At 41.6% G+C, this 16,062-nt stretch overlaps 1 protein-coding gene across 1 annotated transcript; it reads left to right on the plus strand.

The window, feature by feature from the left end:
- Positions 1 to 11,283: 11,283 nt before the first annotated feature.
- Positions 11,284 to 12,087, plus strand: LOC147436946 (pentatricopeptide repeat-containing protein At2g29760, chloroplastic-like). The gene has a single exon (XM_086486500.1). The coding sequence runs from the start codon at positions 11,284 to 11,286 to the stop codon at positions 12,085 to 12,087; it is 804 nt and encodes a 267-aa protein (XP_086342626.1).
- The last annotated feature ends 3,975 nt before the right edge of the window (positions 12,088 to 16,062 follow it).

The raw sequence follows: 16,062 nt of genomic DNA on the forward strand, positions 1-16,062 counted from the left end.
ACCATTTACATTACAAAATCCATACCATTTTGTAGGACCTTATCTTCATGATGTAGGATATTTTCTTGTTGAATTGTCTCCTCCCCTCACCTTGAAACTTTTGAACAAACTTTCAAATCCTATAGGCTCAATTGATAGTGTTTCTTTGCAATTGTAAGCCTTAAGCAAGCTCATTGGAATGCATTGCGGATCATGGGCAATAGGACTGTAGCTTGAGCTTACATTTTGTTTCATTTATTGGCCTCAAAAGTCTACTTGGAGAGAGTCTAGGAATGTCCAAAAGCGTTTTCTTACAAGCTTTCTCCAATTTAAGCACAAACACCATATATTCTCGTACTTCTTAAGTCGGGATCTCTTCCACTTGAGATTATGGGCATGGAAAGGGTTGTGGAGTACATAAACCCCTCACATCAACTTCCTACAATTGCATGGGAAGCAAGCAAAAAGGGTCAAAAGATACATAAAAGCAAGATCTTGAGCACGGGATGGATGCAAGACATAAATAAGTGGTTTGGGAGATGGGATGCATTACACTTGCTACATGATTCCTCGATTGACTCGCAAGTGAATGAATCTTTTCTACAATGCCAACGTTTTACGGCTTGGGAGGAATCCGGTGGGTCACTCTTCATACATTACACCACCCATATTGCTCCCAACTACAAAACCATGTTCTTCGCTGAAAGAGGAAACCGTACTCACACTTACATGCTCGATTTTATCCCCTTGTCATCGATACATACTATCACAGCCATTCGGCCCTTTGATGTGAGACAAGGCGTTGGGGCAATGGAGAATAGTCAAATTGATTGTGCACATTATGCTCACTGCAAGTTTGAGAGTCTGAGTACCACACTCTACTAGAGTGCTCAGCTTTTAGTCAGATCTGAACTTGCTTCGCTCACATTTTTAGCCATGAATTAGACCTACACACTTTCCTCTCCCAACCACAATGTGGACTCTCCTTGCGACTCTCATCACAGCAATTTTGGAGCATCGAGAGTCACTTATCAGCCACACACATATTACATCACATGTAACTTTGGTATTTGACCTCCGAAGACGATAATAAAATCTATATATCTATCTATCTCATGACTTAGACCTGCACACTTTCCTTTCCTAGCCACGGTGTGGGCTCTCCATTGCAACTCTCATCACCACAATTTTGGAGCATCGAGAGTTACTCATCAGCCACACACATACTACATCACATGTAACTTTGGTCCCATAGGTGATATTTGACCTCCGAGGATGATAATAAAATCTATCTATCTATCTGTGTGTGTGTGTGTGTGTGTGTGTCAATGTATGTTTGTATGTATGTAGGTCATTTCTCTCTTTCTCTCCCTCTCTCTCTCTCTCTCTCTCTCTCTTTCTGTCTCTCTCTCAATGTGTGTGTGTGTGTGTGTGTGTGTGTGTGTGTGTGTGTGTGAGGGAGAAAGAAAAGAGGGGAAGGGAGCATGAGAGAGAGGAGAGGGAGGGAACATATCTGGCTCACCCTTCTCTCCTTGTGTGTGTGTGTGAGAGAGAGAGAGAGAGAGAGAGAGAGAGAGAGAGAGGAAGGTGAAGGTGTTACGTTATTCTTTGTCACTTGTCCAAGAGAGACAAAAATCAGATCCAGATCTGAGTTTTGGTGTTCTCGGGTATTTTTTACTCCCACTGTCGGCATCACTATAAGCTTCACTATAAGCATTGCTATGAGCGTCGTTCTAAGCGTCATTATATAGCAACGCTCATAGCGATGCCACTAGTTTTTAGCATCATACAATGAGTGTGGCTTAGCTTAAGAGGATCTTGTAGTGCATTGTACTCCATATTATGTGAGAACCATAGTTGGTTGCGTTTTGAACGAGGTGTAAGAGTAAGTATGGCTGTAAGGATTCATCACCTTTGAGCAACACACTACTTACAAGGTGAGAGGTAGTGGGGAATTACACAGGACACAAGGTGTTCTTGTGAACACCTTGTGTCCAATTATGAGAGACACATACGCATATAAGGGGTGCTCATGGGTGCACTATGTAATCATATTAATATACCACATGAGTTCAATATGAGAGATTTTTCAATGCAAATAGTTTAGGCAAATTAACACATTAGGAAAAGTTTGGACTTCAATTTGGGCCTTGTAAGAAATGCCATGTCACCGTAGAGAGAGCTAATAGAAAATTCATTTTAACCCTTTTTCATACATGTTTTTTAAAATTTGGATATCTTATTCATGCAAGGTACATTTATTAAAAAACCAAAAAAGTATTCCAGCCATGATAACACTTCACTATGCACGGCAGCTACTAAATTCAACGCCGAATATCTCAATCTTTTGCATTTTTGAAAACTAACCTCTATTTCCTCGCCTCCTTCTTCTCTCCCATTCCCTCCCGCGTTCTCTTACACGTGCGTGATATTCAAATTTCCATTCGTCTATCGTCCCCACCTCCCTCTGCACACAATTTTGATCAGTCATGTCTCAGTCAACACTTTTAGCTTCTCCACGAAAAACTTGTAGCTTCTGCACACAATTTCGATCAGCCAAGTCTCAGTCGACACTTGTAGCTTGTAGGAGAGATGTGTATCACATGCACATAGAGCTCTCACGAGAGTATGAACCCCGCTACAAGAAAAACAAACAGCAGACGCTTTCTGAAGCTTCAAAAGAGAAATTAAGATCACAGGGCATGAAAAATGTGGACCTTTCGCTAGACGACAGAATGTATCCAAAACATCCCATCACAAACTCCACTCCACCTTTTAAGGATATCACATCTTTAGTGATCTATGTCAGAGATGGCCACCATGGCTTGTATGGCTACACTAAGCAGCGGACTGCAAGAAACGACGTTCTGCAACAAGAGAGAGATATTGTATATAGCAAAAATGTCCGCTTACACTAGAAAGTCATGCAATGTGCTCAGAAGGTTGAAGGCAACAAGGAGACCATCAAGGAGCTTACACAACAACTCGGAGAGAAAAAACCGCGCTAGGTCTTTGCCAAAGAGAAAGAAAACTAAGAGACATTGAGGACTTGAAAGTTGGCTCGGGAGGGATCAAGAAAAGAGTGCAAGCCATCAAGTGAGTGTATCTATCCTTCTTAGGTTTATATTCATAAACTCTCACATCTCTTACTGGTAATATGCTTACATAGATCTTTGCTTCACCCTGACAAAGAAGTGGAGCACAACACAACCACCTCCTCGGTATACGGGCTCATATTGAATCACAAAAACGTAGCTGGCCAAAAATATGATAAGCGCTATGGTAAGATCATTGCTAAATATCTTGACAACCTTTTCCAGGAGAACCAACTCTCTGCACGGGACGTTCAATCAATTTTGGATGAAGCTGATATATCCAATAAGGGATATGTTGTCATTTAAGTATGTACCATCATTTGCAATGTTGTTCCACTAGAAAAGGGTTTTGCATCATTTGCAGTGCTATTCCACTAGAAAAGGGTTTTGATTCCTAACTCCTCTTACTTAGGTTTGTGCAAAGACAATTCAAAAGTTTCTGCATTAAGCACACGCTACTTCCATACCCTTTCTCTATTCAAAAAACAAGACGGAAAGTCAACAAGGAGGTGCTTCAAAAGCTAGGAAGTCCTTTTCACATTGAATCGACATAGAGATCGCCAAAAGGAGGAGAAATGGTCTATGACAATTATAATAATATTTTTTATGATATGATTGCGCTGCAGCCATACATTGTGCAGTTGTCCGATGTTACTCCTAAAGAGTGCAATGGCGTTCTGAAGCTTGTCATCAAGCTAGATGAGTGTGAGCTTGTAAAGGAGACAAAAGTTGAGCGAGTCACAATCACACTTATGAATAGAACTCTGGATGCAAGCATTGGACCAGATGATCCTCGAAACTTTAGTGTGCAGTCTGAGCACAACATTTTCCTTCTTGCAACGTTCAAGGTGCATAGAAGTTATGTTTAAGATAATTTATCGTTATGTTTCACTTGAATGCTTTCAAATGTGCATTATAAAAGGCTCAAAACTATCCTTCTAGGTGCCCATTGAGAACTTCGATATATTAAATTGGGCTTTTCATCAAACAAACATACCAAAAACAATAAGCGAACAAAGAAATGGAAAGAAATTGGATGTGGAGGCTTTGGGATCCTACAATGTAGAGTGGCACATGGCTGGGGACAAACGTTTCCAAAGGAGCAACAAGAAAAAGCCCTTACTTGTATTGCATGGGAGGGGTTCGCATCCTTGACAAACCATTTTGGAGAAGAGCTCTGGATAGGCATATGCTCGACCCTAACTTTTGACCCATTTTAGATATCCCACTATCTAGAGTACACATATGCGCAATGCATGCACTTAGTAGAATAACAAAAAAACAAATGTTTCTCTACATCTGTTTTACCTGGACCACTTGACCTCTGTCTGTGAAGCAAAGGGCAATCTCAGCCTTAGAGACGACCTTCTCAGAAATGGGTTTTCACGGAGGACATGTTAAGATAGAGCAGGATGAGAAGAGATAAAAAAATGGCCGGGATGTTCCAAAGAAGTTGTCCATTAGTGGTGTGAAAGCCCGACTTCTCCTTTTTGTGCCCACAACTGGATGACAATGAAAAAGACAAAGTGCACAAGAAAGACAAGCATTACAATACGATCGGTGGAAAAATCTGCACAATGCTGTAGTTGACCATGCAGACAATGGTGCAACAAGGACTCACAAAGAAATGGTACGCAGAACCTTGGATGCAATATTAAAGTTCTGCAATTGAACTCCTGGACTGATGGTGACTATAAAAAATTCGAAGAAGGTGTGGAGACCTTCCACAAGACATTCATAAGTGCATGGACAAATCAACATATTACTCAGTACATAGTACTATAATTGGTTTGATAACATGATAATCTTTTGAATTGCGATTACTCGTCCTTATAATGTCTGGATGCTTTGTGTGTAGGACATCATCTGTAATCACATGTCTTGGTTTGCAAGGCAATATGGAAGCTTGGGTGTTTGGTCTACACAGGGCATGGAAAAAACCCACTACCAAGCTTGTACTGGTTAATTCATTCACACTCGACATGGAGATGGTGTGGACAAAGCAAATAGCTTAGAGGAGATACACCAATGGACGTATCGAAAACTAATGCATGGGTCACATCCTAAGGAACAAGTCAAACAAATTCAGATTGGCCATGTGGTGAGATTAGCCAAAAAACAACAAAAAAGGAGATTTGGGAGTTATCATCTGCGGCTAGACAACATGCGGATTGGCAACTACAAAGACAACGCGTGGGAAGGGTTTGGACGACACTGTTACAAGTTATGCCATAACTCTCAGCCATAGCAAGATCCAAACACCAAAATGTATCTAGAAGAATCGATGTAATGTCAACTTTTCATATTGTGAATGATGGTTGCAACAAAATTAAAAATGCAACAAGACATTAATACTCTATCATTTCAACTTTTTATAGTGTGAATGATGGTTGCAACAAAAAAAGTACATTGCAAGACACTGTAACATAATCAATCTAACTTCGATGCATAAAACAAACACATTCTATTTACTTCTAGTCATCTGGAAATGACACAAAATATTATGGTCTCTTGCCCTTATCTGAAGGACCCTCTTCCTCGTGCCTTGGTCTCTTTGAATGACGCGTTTTTTCATCAGCATCCGTCGCAAGCACGTTGAGGCCGAGCAATTGGATCTCCTTAGATGCCTTAACATGCGGAGCCTCTTCTATAAATTGAATGATGGGCTGATTTTGTTTCAGCAAGTCATGTTTTCCATATCGTGGCAACTAGCATGGGTCTGTGATTCCACAAGCTAGACTATACACAGCATGTGACAAAAAGTAGCGATTGCGGAGGCCATACACCTAAAATTGAGACCGGTGCTTGCTTGTCTAACAGCATCACGTTGTCCGTGTTCCATATGAAGGCGGTGCCTCCTAGATATCTTGAGAGTGTCTTCAATACAAAAAGAGAGAATTCAGCCTTGTCCTCAAAGAAGCTGGAATGGAAGCAGAGGAAGTTTGGAGCGTTCAAATTCTCCAACTACTGACCAAGGAGGAATTATTTCCCAACACGAGGACGAGTAATGAACTTATCATCATAGACTACGAGCTACGAGTAATGAACTTATCATCAAAGACTATGAGCTACAAGAAATAAAAGCTAAGTGTTGGTATAGACACATGAAACTCTCATACAGGGAAGCAAATGTTTTTTTGCACAATAGTATACCTTTTGATTTTCATCTTCTTCGAGTAACGTAGCATTCCATAAGTCAAGTGTACTCTCGTTTGCAAAGGATGAGGAGGACATCAATGTCATTGGAGCAATTCTCCCCATCTTTGTGATTCCAAGCCTTTCTTGTACCGCCCTAAACTCTGACTCCGTTGGAAGCATCGTGGCACATGCGGCTTCATCCTTGTATATCATTGCTAGTGCCTCTGTTGGTTCAATAAACTCACTCGCTGTTACATAAGCATCCATGACTGAATGCTTGTCATCAGTCATCTCTTGTAGATTTTGAGTAACTATAGCAAGGCAGTAGTACTCTCTCAAGTCAAACAGTTCCATGATGTTATTAAGCATTACATAATGATGATCACCAATGGAGACGATAGGGAGCACATTTGTTGGCAAAGCTCCCTATGCCAACTGAACACCTTATGAAACACACAAAGCACCACTTGGTGGTTGCACCAACTCGTCACCAGTGACTGAACGGTGACTGCTCTTGACCTCCTCTGCTATGTCCCGATGATCCTCCAAATTAACATTCAAAAAGAGTATGAACCCAACATAGTATTATGCAACTCGAAACTTTTGATTATGTACGGGACATCTGATGTCATTCCTGCGAGAGTGCGGTGGAAACTTGAGGGTGCTCCTGTAGAAAATATCTTTCTTTAAACGATCAGAATTGATATCCTTCATATGAACATATCGACAACCCTCAAACTCAAATGTGTCGTTGATCATCTGTTGCTCGTATGTCTGATGGAACTCTGCAAGGAAATGTGACGCAGAAGCAAAAAACTCTTACAATGAGAAGGCAGGGTTGAAAATAGGCTTGAATTTTTGCTCCCGCTACTGAAGCCCAATTCTATAGAGAAAATGGTACAAATTGTCTTTGGGTGCCTCGTTAGAGCAAGGCAGCTCCTCCTCTATCTCAATCTGAAAGGGATCCATTTGTGGAGAGACATAAGAAAACTTGGGTTGTTGGTTAGGATAAAGGCAGGAAGGCACTTTCTAACACTAGGGAGTATGAAGGGGGGACTAACGGGCCTTCTATATATAGACTCTTGGAACTCGACCATGTCATTACAGCCACCCTTATGATTGCATTAGTAACGGTGCAATGAATGCATCACAAAGATTGAGGCAAGCTCAACCATCCCTATGACACATGTCCTGGTTGGGTGAGTATCGTAGCTATATAAAGCACCTTGACTGCACACTCTAGAACTCGCTCACATCTACACAACACAGGTATGGATGACAAGAAGAGAGGAAAGGTGAAGCTTTCCCAAAAGATATGGCGGAAATGAAGGAGGTTAAGAAAACGCTAGTTGAGGCAAAAGCTCTTTCAAAGGAGCTGAAGAAGAAACCAGAAGGCAAAGGCTGAGGAAAACAACACTACAAAGACCGAGGACAAGAAACCACCAACGATAAAGAATGAAGAAGAATAATTGTAATGGACAACAAGATAGTGCATCAATCACCTCTTAGTCTTGTGTAATGGAGTCCTTGAAGATAATGCAAATGTCTTCATATCTTGTTCATTTGTCTTTGCCTCTTTGTTTCTTTTTTTGGTTACTGATTATGAAGGAAGAGCTTTTATCAAAATGTGTTGCACCACAATGCGAGTGGGAGGTTTATGTCACACAGCCGTTGATATGATCGCGCTCTGCAGCGACAGAAAAATGGTGCGTCACAACGCGATAGGGAGGCGCATCCATGATATGGGTGGTCCCTATCGCGTTGTGACACGACATTCAAATATCGCACCACAACGCGATAGGGAGGCGCGTCCACGAATCACGCGTTGTGACGCGACATCCAAATGTCGCGCCACAACACAATAGGGAGGCATGTCCACTATCGTGTTGTGGAGTGACAATGGAGTTCATCGTGCCTAGGCAAAATTTAGGTAGTTTGTGTTATTGAAAGCAATTCAAAGGAGGAGAAAAGCATGGGTCAATGAAATTCAAAGTATAAAGTGTTTTTCAAAGGAGATCATGCGCTATTTTAAAATAGCAAGCTTGGGAAAAGACATGGGGAATTGACATCCAAATATCACGCCACAACGCAATAGGGAGTATCTTTATGATATGGGTGGTCCCTATAGCATTGTTACGTGACATCCAAATATCGTTTCACGACGCGATAGGAAGGCATCACCACAACATGGTTGGTCCCTATCGCGTTGTGGTGCGACACTCTTTATCGCGTTGTGGTACGCCATCAAGAGTGTTGCGTCATGATACGATAAAGAGGTCTGGCTATGGTACACTCTCCCTTCTCGCGTTGTGCCGGGATATTTATCCTTTTTGTGACACAACACAAGGAGGGGGGTTTGGTTGATCAAGGCCCATCCCATATCGCGTTGTGCCGCGACAACCAGATAGCTAACATGCAATATGCCACGTTTCCTTCATGCGATGATACACTCTTCCCAATGATGATGAGCGACTCAATTAATTGTGGCTGCCACCACATGCATATCCCACGCTTAGTAATGATGATAATGTCCTTGGCGCTTATATAGCGTTTCTATTTTCTTATATCCCACTGTTGTTTGACCTCTGTCCTCACCTCTTAGAGTCAGCTTTTACGACCTAACCTTCTCATTGCTCAATCTTCTTCTTATTCTTCCCCACAACGCTTTTTAGGGAAAACAATTGTTTCCATGGGTCGCACGAAGCAGACCGCAGGGAAGGTTTACTCACAAGACAGTCAACCTTCATCCTCAAGAGTTACAGGCAAAACCCTACCTAATCTTCGAGAAACAATGAGTAGTTGGAGGTACGAGCATAATCCAAGCGTTTTGCTTGAGCTGCACAAACTCCAGAGGCATATCTCTCTGGCTATTCCTAAGTTACCCTTCCAAAGAGTAGTTCACCACATTTGTGAGAGCGCGAATTTGGATTTTCGATGGGCCAGAAGTGCTATGGGTTGTCTCCATGAGGTAGGCGAGGACTTTATGATCGTGCTATTCCAAGATAACTACGTTCTCACAGCTCATGCTCACAGAGTGACAATGATGCCCAGAGATATCACTTCTCTTAGGTTGTTATGCTTCAGGTACGGCAAGACACTTGCACCAGTCCATCTATCTGATAAGATAATGGACAACACTTTGACAATCCCTCCAGTCAACAAAGTGAAGGTGTACGATGTGAGCACCACACAGCACACGTATGCCACACGTTTGAATGTGGAGCAGACCCAAGAGCTACTTGTGGAAGAGACTTCAGTGGAGTCAAATGAATGGGAGATGTTAGCAGCAATTGACAAAGCTAACACTGAGACCCTAGCTTTCCTCGGCCCAACTTTCAATGTAGCACTTTTGGTATGGGGCCAAAATTTATATTTTCATTTCGGCTCTCACGAGATAGCTGTTTTTTGAAATAGTGAGAGGGAGCTTACAGACCGAATTATAAATTTTGGTCTCTGGTATGTTATATTATTTTTGCAGAGGTATTTATTTAATTCTGGCTTATTGGAGATCCTCATCAAATAATTTTCTCAGTTTTCAGCATGCTGCTTTTCAACCTTGCATGGAATCAACAATCCAAGGTAGCCGTTTTGGACTCACAGCTGTCAGTCGTGCTTACCTCGGAGTCCACTTCCCTGATAGAAGTCGTTGATTGATTGGAACGAGTCAACATGGGTAGGAAAAAGTTTTACTTTTAGCTTACAATGAAAAGTAAGTGTTTTTTATCTCGCTATTCTTCAATATTCTGTATACTATGAATAGTAAACTAATTCCTTGTTTTGTGCAATCAGTTCACATTGGAGCCTTGTTGGACTAAACATTGAGCGCAAGCGTTGCTACCTTGAAAATTCTACGCATGGTTTTCATGGGAATGTTCGAAGATACGTAGTTACTTGTTTCTTGATTCTGCGATTTTGATGCAACGTGTGGTCACCATATGCTATGTATTGCAAGTCTGTTCAGAAACTTGTTGCTGCATAAGAAGCATTGACCCAGGACAGTGTTTGGGAAGATATGCTGATTTTGAGCTGCAAGGTCCCAAAACAAGGTGACATGCATTCTTGTGGATGGAGAGTTCTTGCAAATGCAGAGCTTCTTTTGGAATGCATTTATGATGAGGAGCGTAGAAATGTAAGTGCAATGTTTTGCTTTTGTAATCCTTGCACACATGATTTCTTTGAGTTACATATAAAAGCTAGGGAATTCATTTGCAAGCAAGGAACCTGGAAAATTATTTGAACATCCATTTGGAGGCATTGCCAAATGTGGTGCCCTCCCGAAGGCACAAAAAGTTTTTGATGGGCTTCCTGCCCGGAATGTCATCACTTGGAATGCGTTGATTGCAGGATATGCTCAACATGGTTGTGGCAAGGAAGCTCTAGGTTGTTTTCACCGGATACGAAGGGAAGGTCTTTCTCCAAATGCAATCACCTATGCTTGTACCGCATGTGGCCTTACGCAATAATTTCATATGGGCGAGACAATTCACGATGAGATTGCTAGTCAGGGGATTTTGGAGAAAAATGTTGTGCTTGGTTGTGATTTGGTCGATATGTATGCAAAATGTGGTGCTCTAATGAAAGCACGAGAAGTTATTGATGGGCATCCTGTCTGAAATGTCATCATTTGGAACGCTTTGATTGCAGGATATGCCCAACATGGCTGTGGCAAGGAAGTTTTGGGTTGTTTTCACCAGATGCGAAGGGAAGGCCTTTCTCCAAATGCAATCACCTATGCTCGTACCTTGAAGGTCTGTGGCCTTACGCAAGACGTTCAGATGGGTGAGAGGATTCACGATGAGATCGCCAGTCACGGGTTGCTGGAGAAACATGTGGTGCTTTGGTCGATATGTATGCCAAATGTGGTGCTCTCATGAGAGCACGAGAAGTTCTTGATGGGCATCCTATTCGGAATGTCATCACTTGGAACGCTTTGATTGCAGGATATGCCCAACATGGCTGTGGCAAGGAAGCTCTGGGCTATTTTCACCAAATGCAGAGGGAAGGCCTTTCTCCAAATGCAAGCACCTATGCTTGCACCTTGAAGTCGTGTGCCCTTACGCAAGACCTTTACATGGGTGAGAGGATTCACGATGAGTTTGCTAGTCAGGGGCTGTTGGAGAAAAATGTTGTTCTTGGTGGTGCTTTGGTCGATATGTATGCAAAATGTGGTGCCTTAACGAAAGCACGAGAATTTCTTGATGGGCTTCCTGTCCGTAATGTTATCTCTTGGAACGCGTTGATTGCAGAATATGTCCAACATGGATGTGGCAAAGAAGATGCGTGCTGTTTTTTCCGTATGCGAAGTGAGGGTTTCTCACCAAATGAAGTCTCTTGGAGTGCTCTTATAGGAGCATATGCCCAGCGAGGGTTGGCTGAGGAAGCTCTGAACTGTTTTTGTTTGATGCAACGCGAGGGCACCACCCCAATTGCAATCACTTTCCATAGTGTGCTCAACGCATGTAGTCACTCAGGTCTACTGGATGAGGGCCAAATGCTTTTTGATAGCATGAGGAAAAAATATGGCATTATGCCAGACAAAGAACACTACAGTTGCATGGTCGACCTTTTTGGGCGGGCAAGACATTTTGACAAAGCTATGAGAGTAATTAAAATGATGCCATCATCTGATTACCCTCCAGTTTGGTCGGCTCTCTTAGGTGCTTGTCAAAAATGGGGAGATGTGGAGCTTGGAAGATTGGCCTTTGAGCGTGCAATAGAATTAGATGAATGTAATGCTGCAGCATATGTGTTAATGAGTAACATATATGCAGCTGCTGGCATGCAGAAGGCGGCACAAAACATTGAATGCATGAGAATCAGGAATGGTGGTTGGAAGCAGCTAGGACATGCATGCCGAGTGTCATGTACTCTCTAAAGGAAATGAGTTCTTGACAAGCTTCTTGTTCTGGATAGAGTCTCTTGAATATATTCATTGCAAGATAAGTGAAAGGAGGGCTAAGCCAAGACGCTCTTGGTTGTTTGTGCGTCTGGGTTGTGTTCATCATATGTGAAGCAAGCGCACGTGGAACCATGTGAGACACCTTGAGGTCTAGTAGATGAAGGCCAAAGGTAATTCGGTAACATGAGAAAAATTTGTATGGTAGGTCACCAAACAAAGAACACTCTACTTGCCTCCAAGAGACATTGCATACATTAGAAGATACCTTTTGAAGGTTATGTGACATTATGAAGGAGGTTGACATGGGCAAAAACAGTGTCATGATGAGAGAGCTAGTTTATAAGTAGGCTTGTTAAGCAATGCTTTTATTGACATGTATGCCAAGTGCTATGTACCATTGAATGTATGAGAGAAAGCAAGACCGGGATGAGCGGGGCTGTTACAACAAAAGCAAAGGAAGGGTTTCTCGCCTTATGTATTTTCTTAGCTGTTCATCTGGTGAGTCGGGTGGGGGGGACGGGGTTACGAGCAAAGCCCGAAACGAGCGATGGTGGTGAAAATGGAGTTCTAAACTACTATATGTTTGAGGCTTGTACTCACATATAAAATGGATTCAGAGGAGAACATGTTAAGCAATTGATTAGTTTAGGGTGTCATAGCATGATACCATTTGATGGAGTTAGTGACCTCTTAATTTGTTGTTTTTCTCATATGTGCATTAAATAACTCAACTTGTAATCTCATCTACCAAATACTAGCCATTTTGTTCATGTGGAGACATGATGCCTCCACATGAAATTGTAAACATAGAGAGAGAGAGTATAATTGCAGAGTGCATTTCTAGCACTAAGCCGAACTTCGTAGACTAACGGATTTTTGACAAAGTATCTTTTTGATAAATTGAAATCCGTTCACTCTCATGTAACCAGGTATGTCCCTACAATCATTTTGTCATTTGTTTTTACAGGAATCTCAATAGATGCTCCTACAGGCTCGAGGAGAAAGGAGGGGGGGGGGGGGGGGGGGGGGGGGGCACGTGGGGGGAGAGAGAGAGACAAAGAAAGAGAGAGGGGGAGGAGAAATGCCATCTGTTCGCAGCCAAGCGAGTTCCTGGCGACGGCGCTTCGCGATCATGAAACAGAGTCATGGTTGATCAAGGGAGACACACAGTTTGGCCTCACCATAGAGCCATTATTGTATACCACATGGTAAAGTCCTCAAATGTGGAAGTGTGATATCCATGACCCATGAGACCAAGAGGGCACCTTTATTGGACCTTCAATATGTAGAGGCCCCTGTCGATTAGAAGTAGACTGAAATAGTCAAAGGAGGGAAGAAATGGTGACTTGCAACTGGCAATAAAGGGGGCTTAGGGTAAAGGGGCCAAATGGAAGCTGAGTCTCCACCCTACCTCCCCTAAAAATCGCCTTGCAAGCAAAGTTTCGACGATGACACACGACGGCGAGGAAAAAATTAAGTGTAGCAAAAATTGTCGTGAATAGGAAGCCATACCAAGAAGGTATAGTGAGAAAATGAAGCCAACAAGGCTTGAACGTAGATCTGACGGCCACAATTTTGCGCAACGTTTAGCTAACCGCCTCCCGAACGGGCTGCTTGTGTCTCAACATTGGACACAAGCAAGGGGGCTAGAGATCCCTCCATAGGACCCCCATTTTTTCATGGCCCCTTTACCCTAGGCTGCTTCAAATACCCACTAAACAAAAATGCAGGAGCCCCCACAACAACAATCTATGAATTGCGTTTCATATCTTCTTCCAAACTACTAGCCAAAGGGGGTTTTGTTTATATAGATTCCTTGTGGGATTCCATCTTAGCCAATGTTCAAACCACTAGATTTTGTATATTAAAAAGGGTTTTTGTTCAAAAGTATGAAAAGATTTCCTCCTCTTTGTCAATGCAGATTTCATTACCTTCCACATTCTAAAGAATGTTGAGTAGAGAACTATGCCATTTGGCACATAGCTATTGGCTTCGTGTGTAAGGTAAAAAAAAGAGCAACGCAAAGTAACGACGCGAAGTAAGGACAAAGGTACGTTTCACACATTGAGTTTTATGTCATCAATGATCAGCTTGTCTTGACGAAGTCTACAATAAGTCCTCTTTGTCTTCTTCTCAGTGGCTTTTTTTGTCATCAGCGATCGTCCTCTTCCACGTTACAAAGGCTACAACAATGCTCCTGTTTATCTTGTTCTTGGTGAACAAAGACCTATGCTGTTAGTGTACAAGGCTACTCCAAATTGGATTTGAGGAGCCGTGTTTGGAGAAAGAAGACGAGATAAGGGCTTGCAGGTTTAAAGAATTGGTGAGGTCATATAAATGATGGTTGAGGATGCATGCAAAAAGCACTCAAAGTAGTAAGGCCCTTAGAGTGTGACGGAGCCCCTTCAAGTGTGACTGCCTCTAGAGTCGCCTCTATTGGCTTTCTGATATCTTTCTGACACTTTCAACACAACTTCAACTCATTATATCAAGATATATTCAGCAAAAAAATTGATGGAATAATCATAACACACAACGAGAACAACATAAACAAGAATCAATACACAAGACACCATACTGGGTACCAGCCATCCCCCTCAATCGGTATTATGAGTGAGTATTTGACTTCCACCTCTTTATTCGTCTCAAGGAGCATGAATTATAATAAGAAAGTGTATGCCATGATTAAAAGAGAAAATTAGCATAAAGGGGGACAAAAGTCTATTTTCTACAACTTTGCTCTTATGGAAATTTTGATGTCTCCATTGGCTTCAAAAGAGGGATAAAACCTTAGTCACCTAATGGGATGCTTTTAGAACACTCATCTTTCTTATGAAGAGTCAAGAAGATCATTCCTACTAAAAAAGTGTGGTGCGTGCGAAGATGTGATTTTGGGATTCTCTGTCTCTCTTCGTGTATGCACCCTAAATAAAAAGTGATTGCATTTCCCTACACTTTAAGAAATGAGAGTTCTATTGACATTGCTTTTTTTAAACGGTTTTTGAGAAACAACATAAGCAAAATTGATAAAATATAAGAAAATAGTAATAGTGATAATCTCACGGGATGGGGGCCACTTACTAATTATGTTACTATCATGTGAGTGCAGTAGAAGGGGTTATTAACTTTCATTTTTTCTCACATTTTCACATGCAAAAGGGTACCGTAAAATAGAATTGTTTTTTTTTAAAAATTGAATAGGAAAAGGTTGTATTTTATTTTTCAAGAATTCACAGATTATGAGTTTTGAAAATAGTCTTTGAACATTGATGATCTATAAAATTATACATAGCGACCTTCACCCTCCTACCCCCTTGAGGTGATAACAATCCTCCCCGATCAATAACCACCCTTATTTACAAAAAAATAGAAAAAGTCAGGAATCATCAAAATTTGTGTGGAGATGAAGTAGATCTCCACATGATATAGGTTGAATCGAGTAAAGTAATCAGAGGAGACCTCCCACTCCTCATCATAATATCTTGAAAAGAGGAAACCAAAAAGGTAAGCACAATCCGCATATCAAAATATCTATGAAATTGAAAGAGACAATTGTTAGCAGGCCCTCTACAAAGACAAGAAGAGCATGACAATAGCGAAAAGCAATCACCTTTTACACTGTTCAAAGGGAAAAACCTCAATTAAGTATTTCTTTAAATAATGTACTAAATAGCTTTCAAAGGGCAAACCTCAAGTATCAAATACCATAGACTAACAATCAAAGGGAAAACCTCAACATCAAATTAACGAACAACCAAAGGATAAACCTCATGTATGAAACACCATGTCAAAGTTTCTTGATGGTCTTAGGTAAAAGGACTTCAAAACCTTGCTCTTCAAAGAGAGGACCATCAATGATAGAGGGTGATGGTAGATAACCTTTGAAAGGACAAAGAAGGCTCATGTGAAATGTGTTGTGATTTTTTCAAGAGTCAAGGAAAGCTAATCAAA

Source organism: Adiantum capillus-veneris, chromosome 17 (genome assembly GCF_014529385.1).
Source record: "Adiantum capillus-veneris isolate H3 chromosome 17, ASM1452938v2, whole genome shotgun sequence".
Lineage (NCBI taxonomy): Eukaryota > Viridiplantae > Streptophyta > Polypodiopsida > Polypodiales > Pteridaceae > Adiantum > Adiantum capillus-veneris.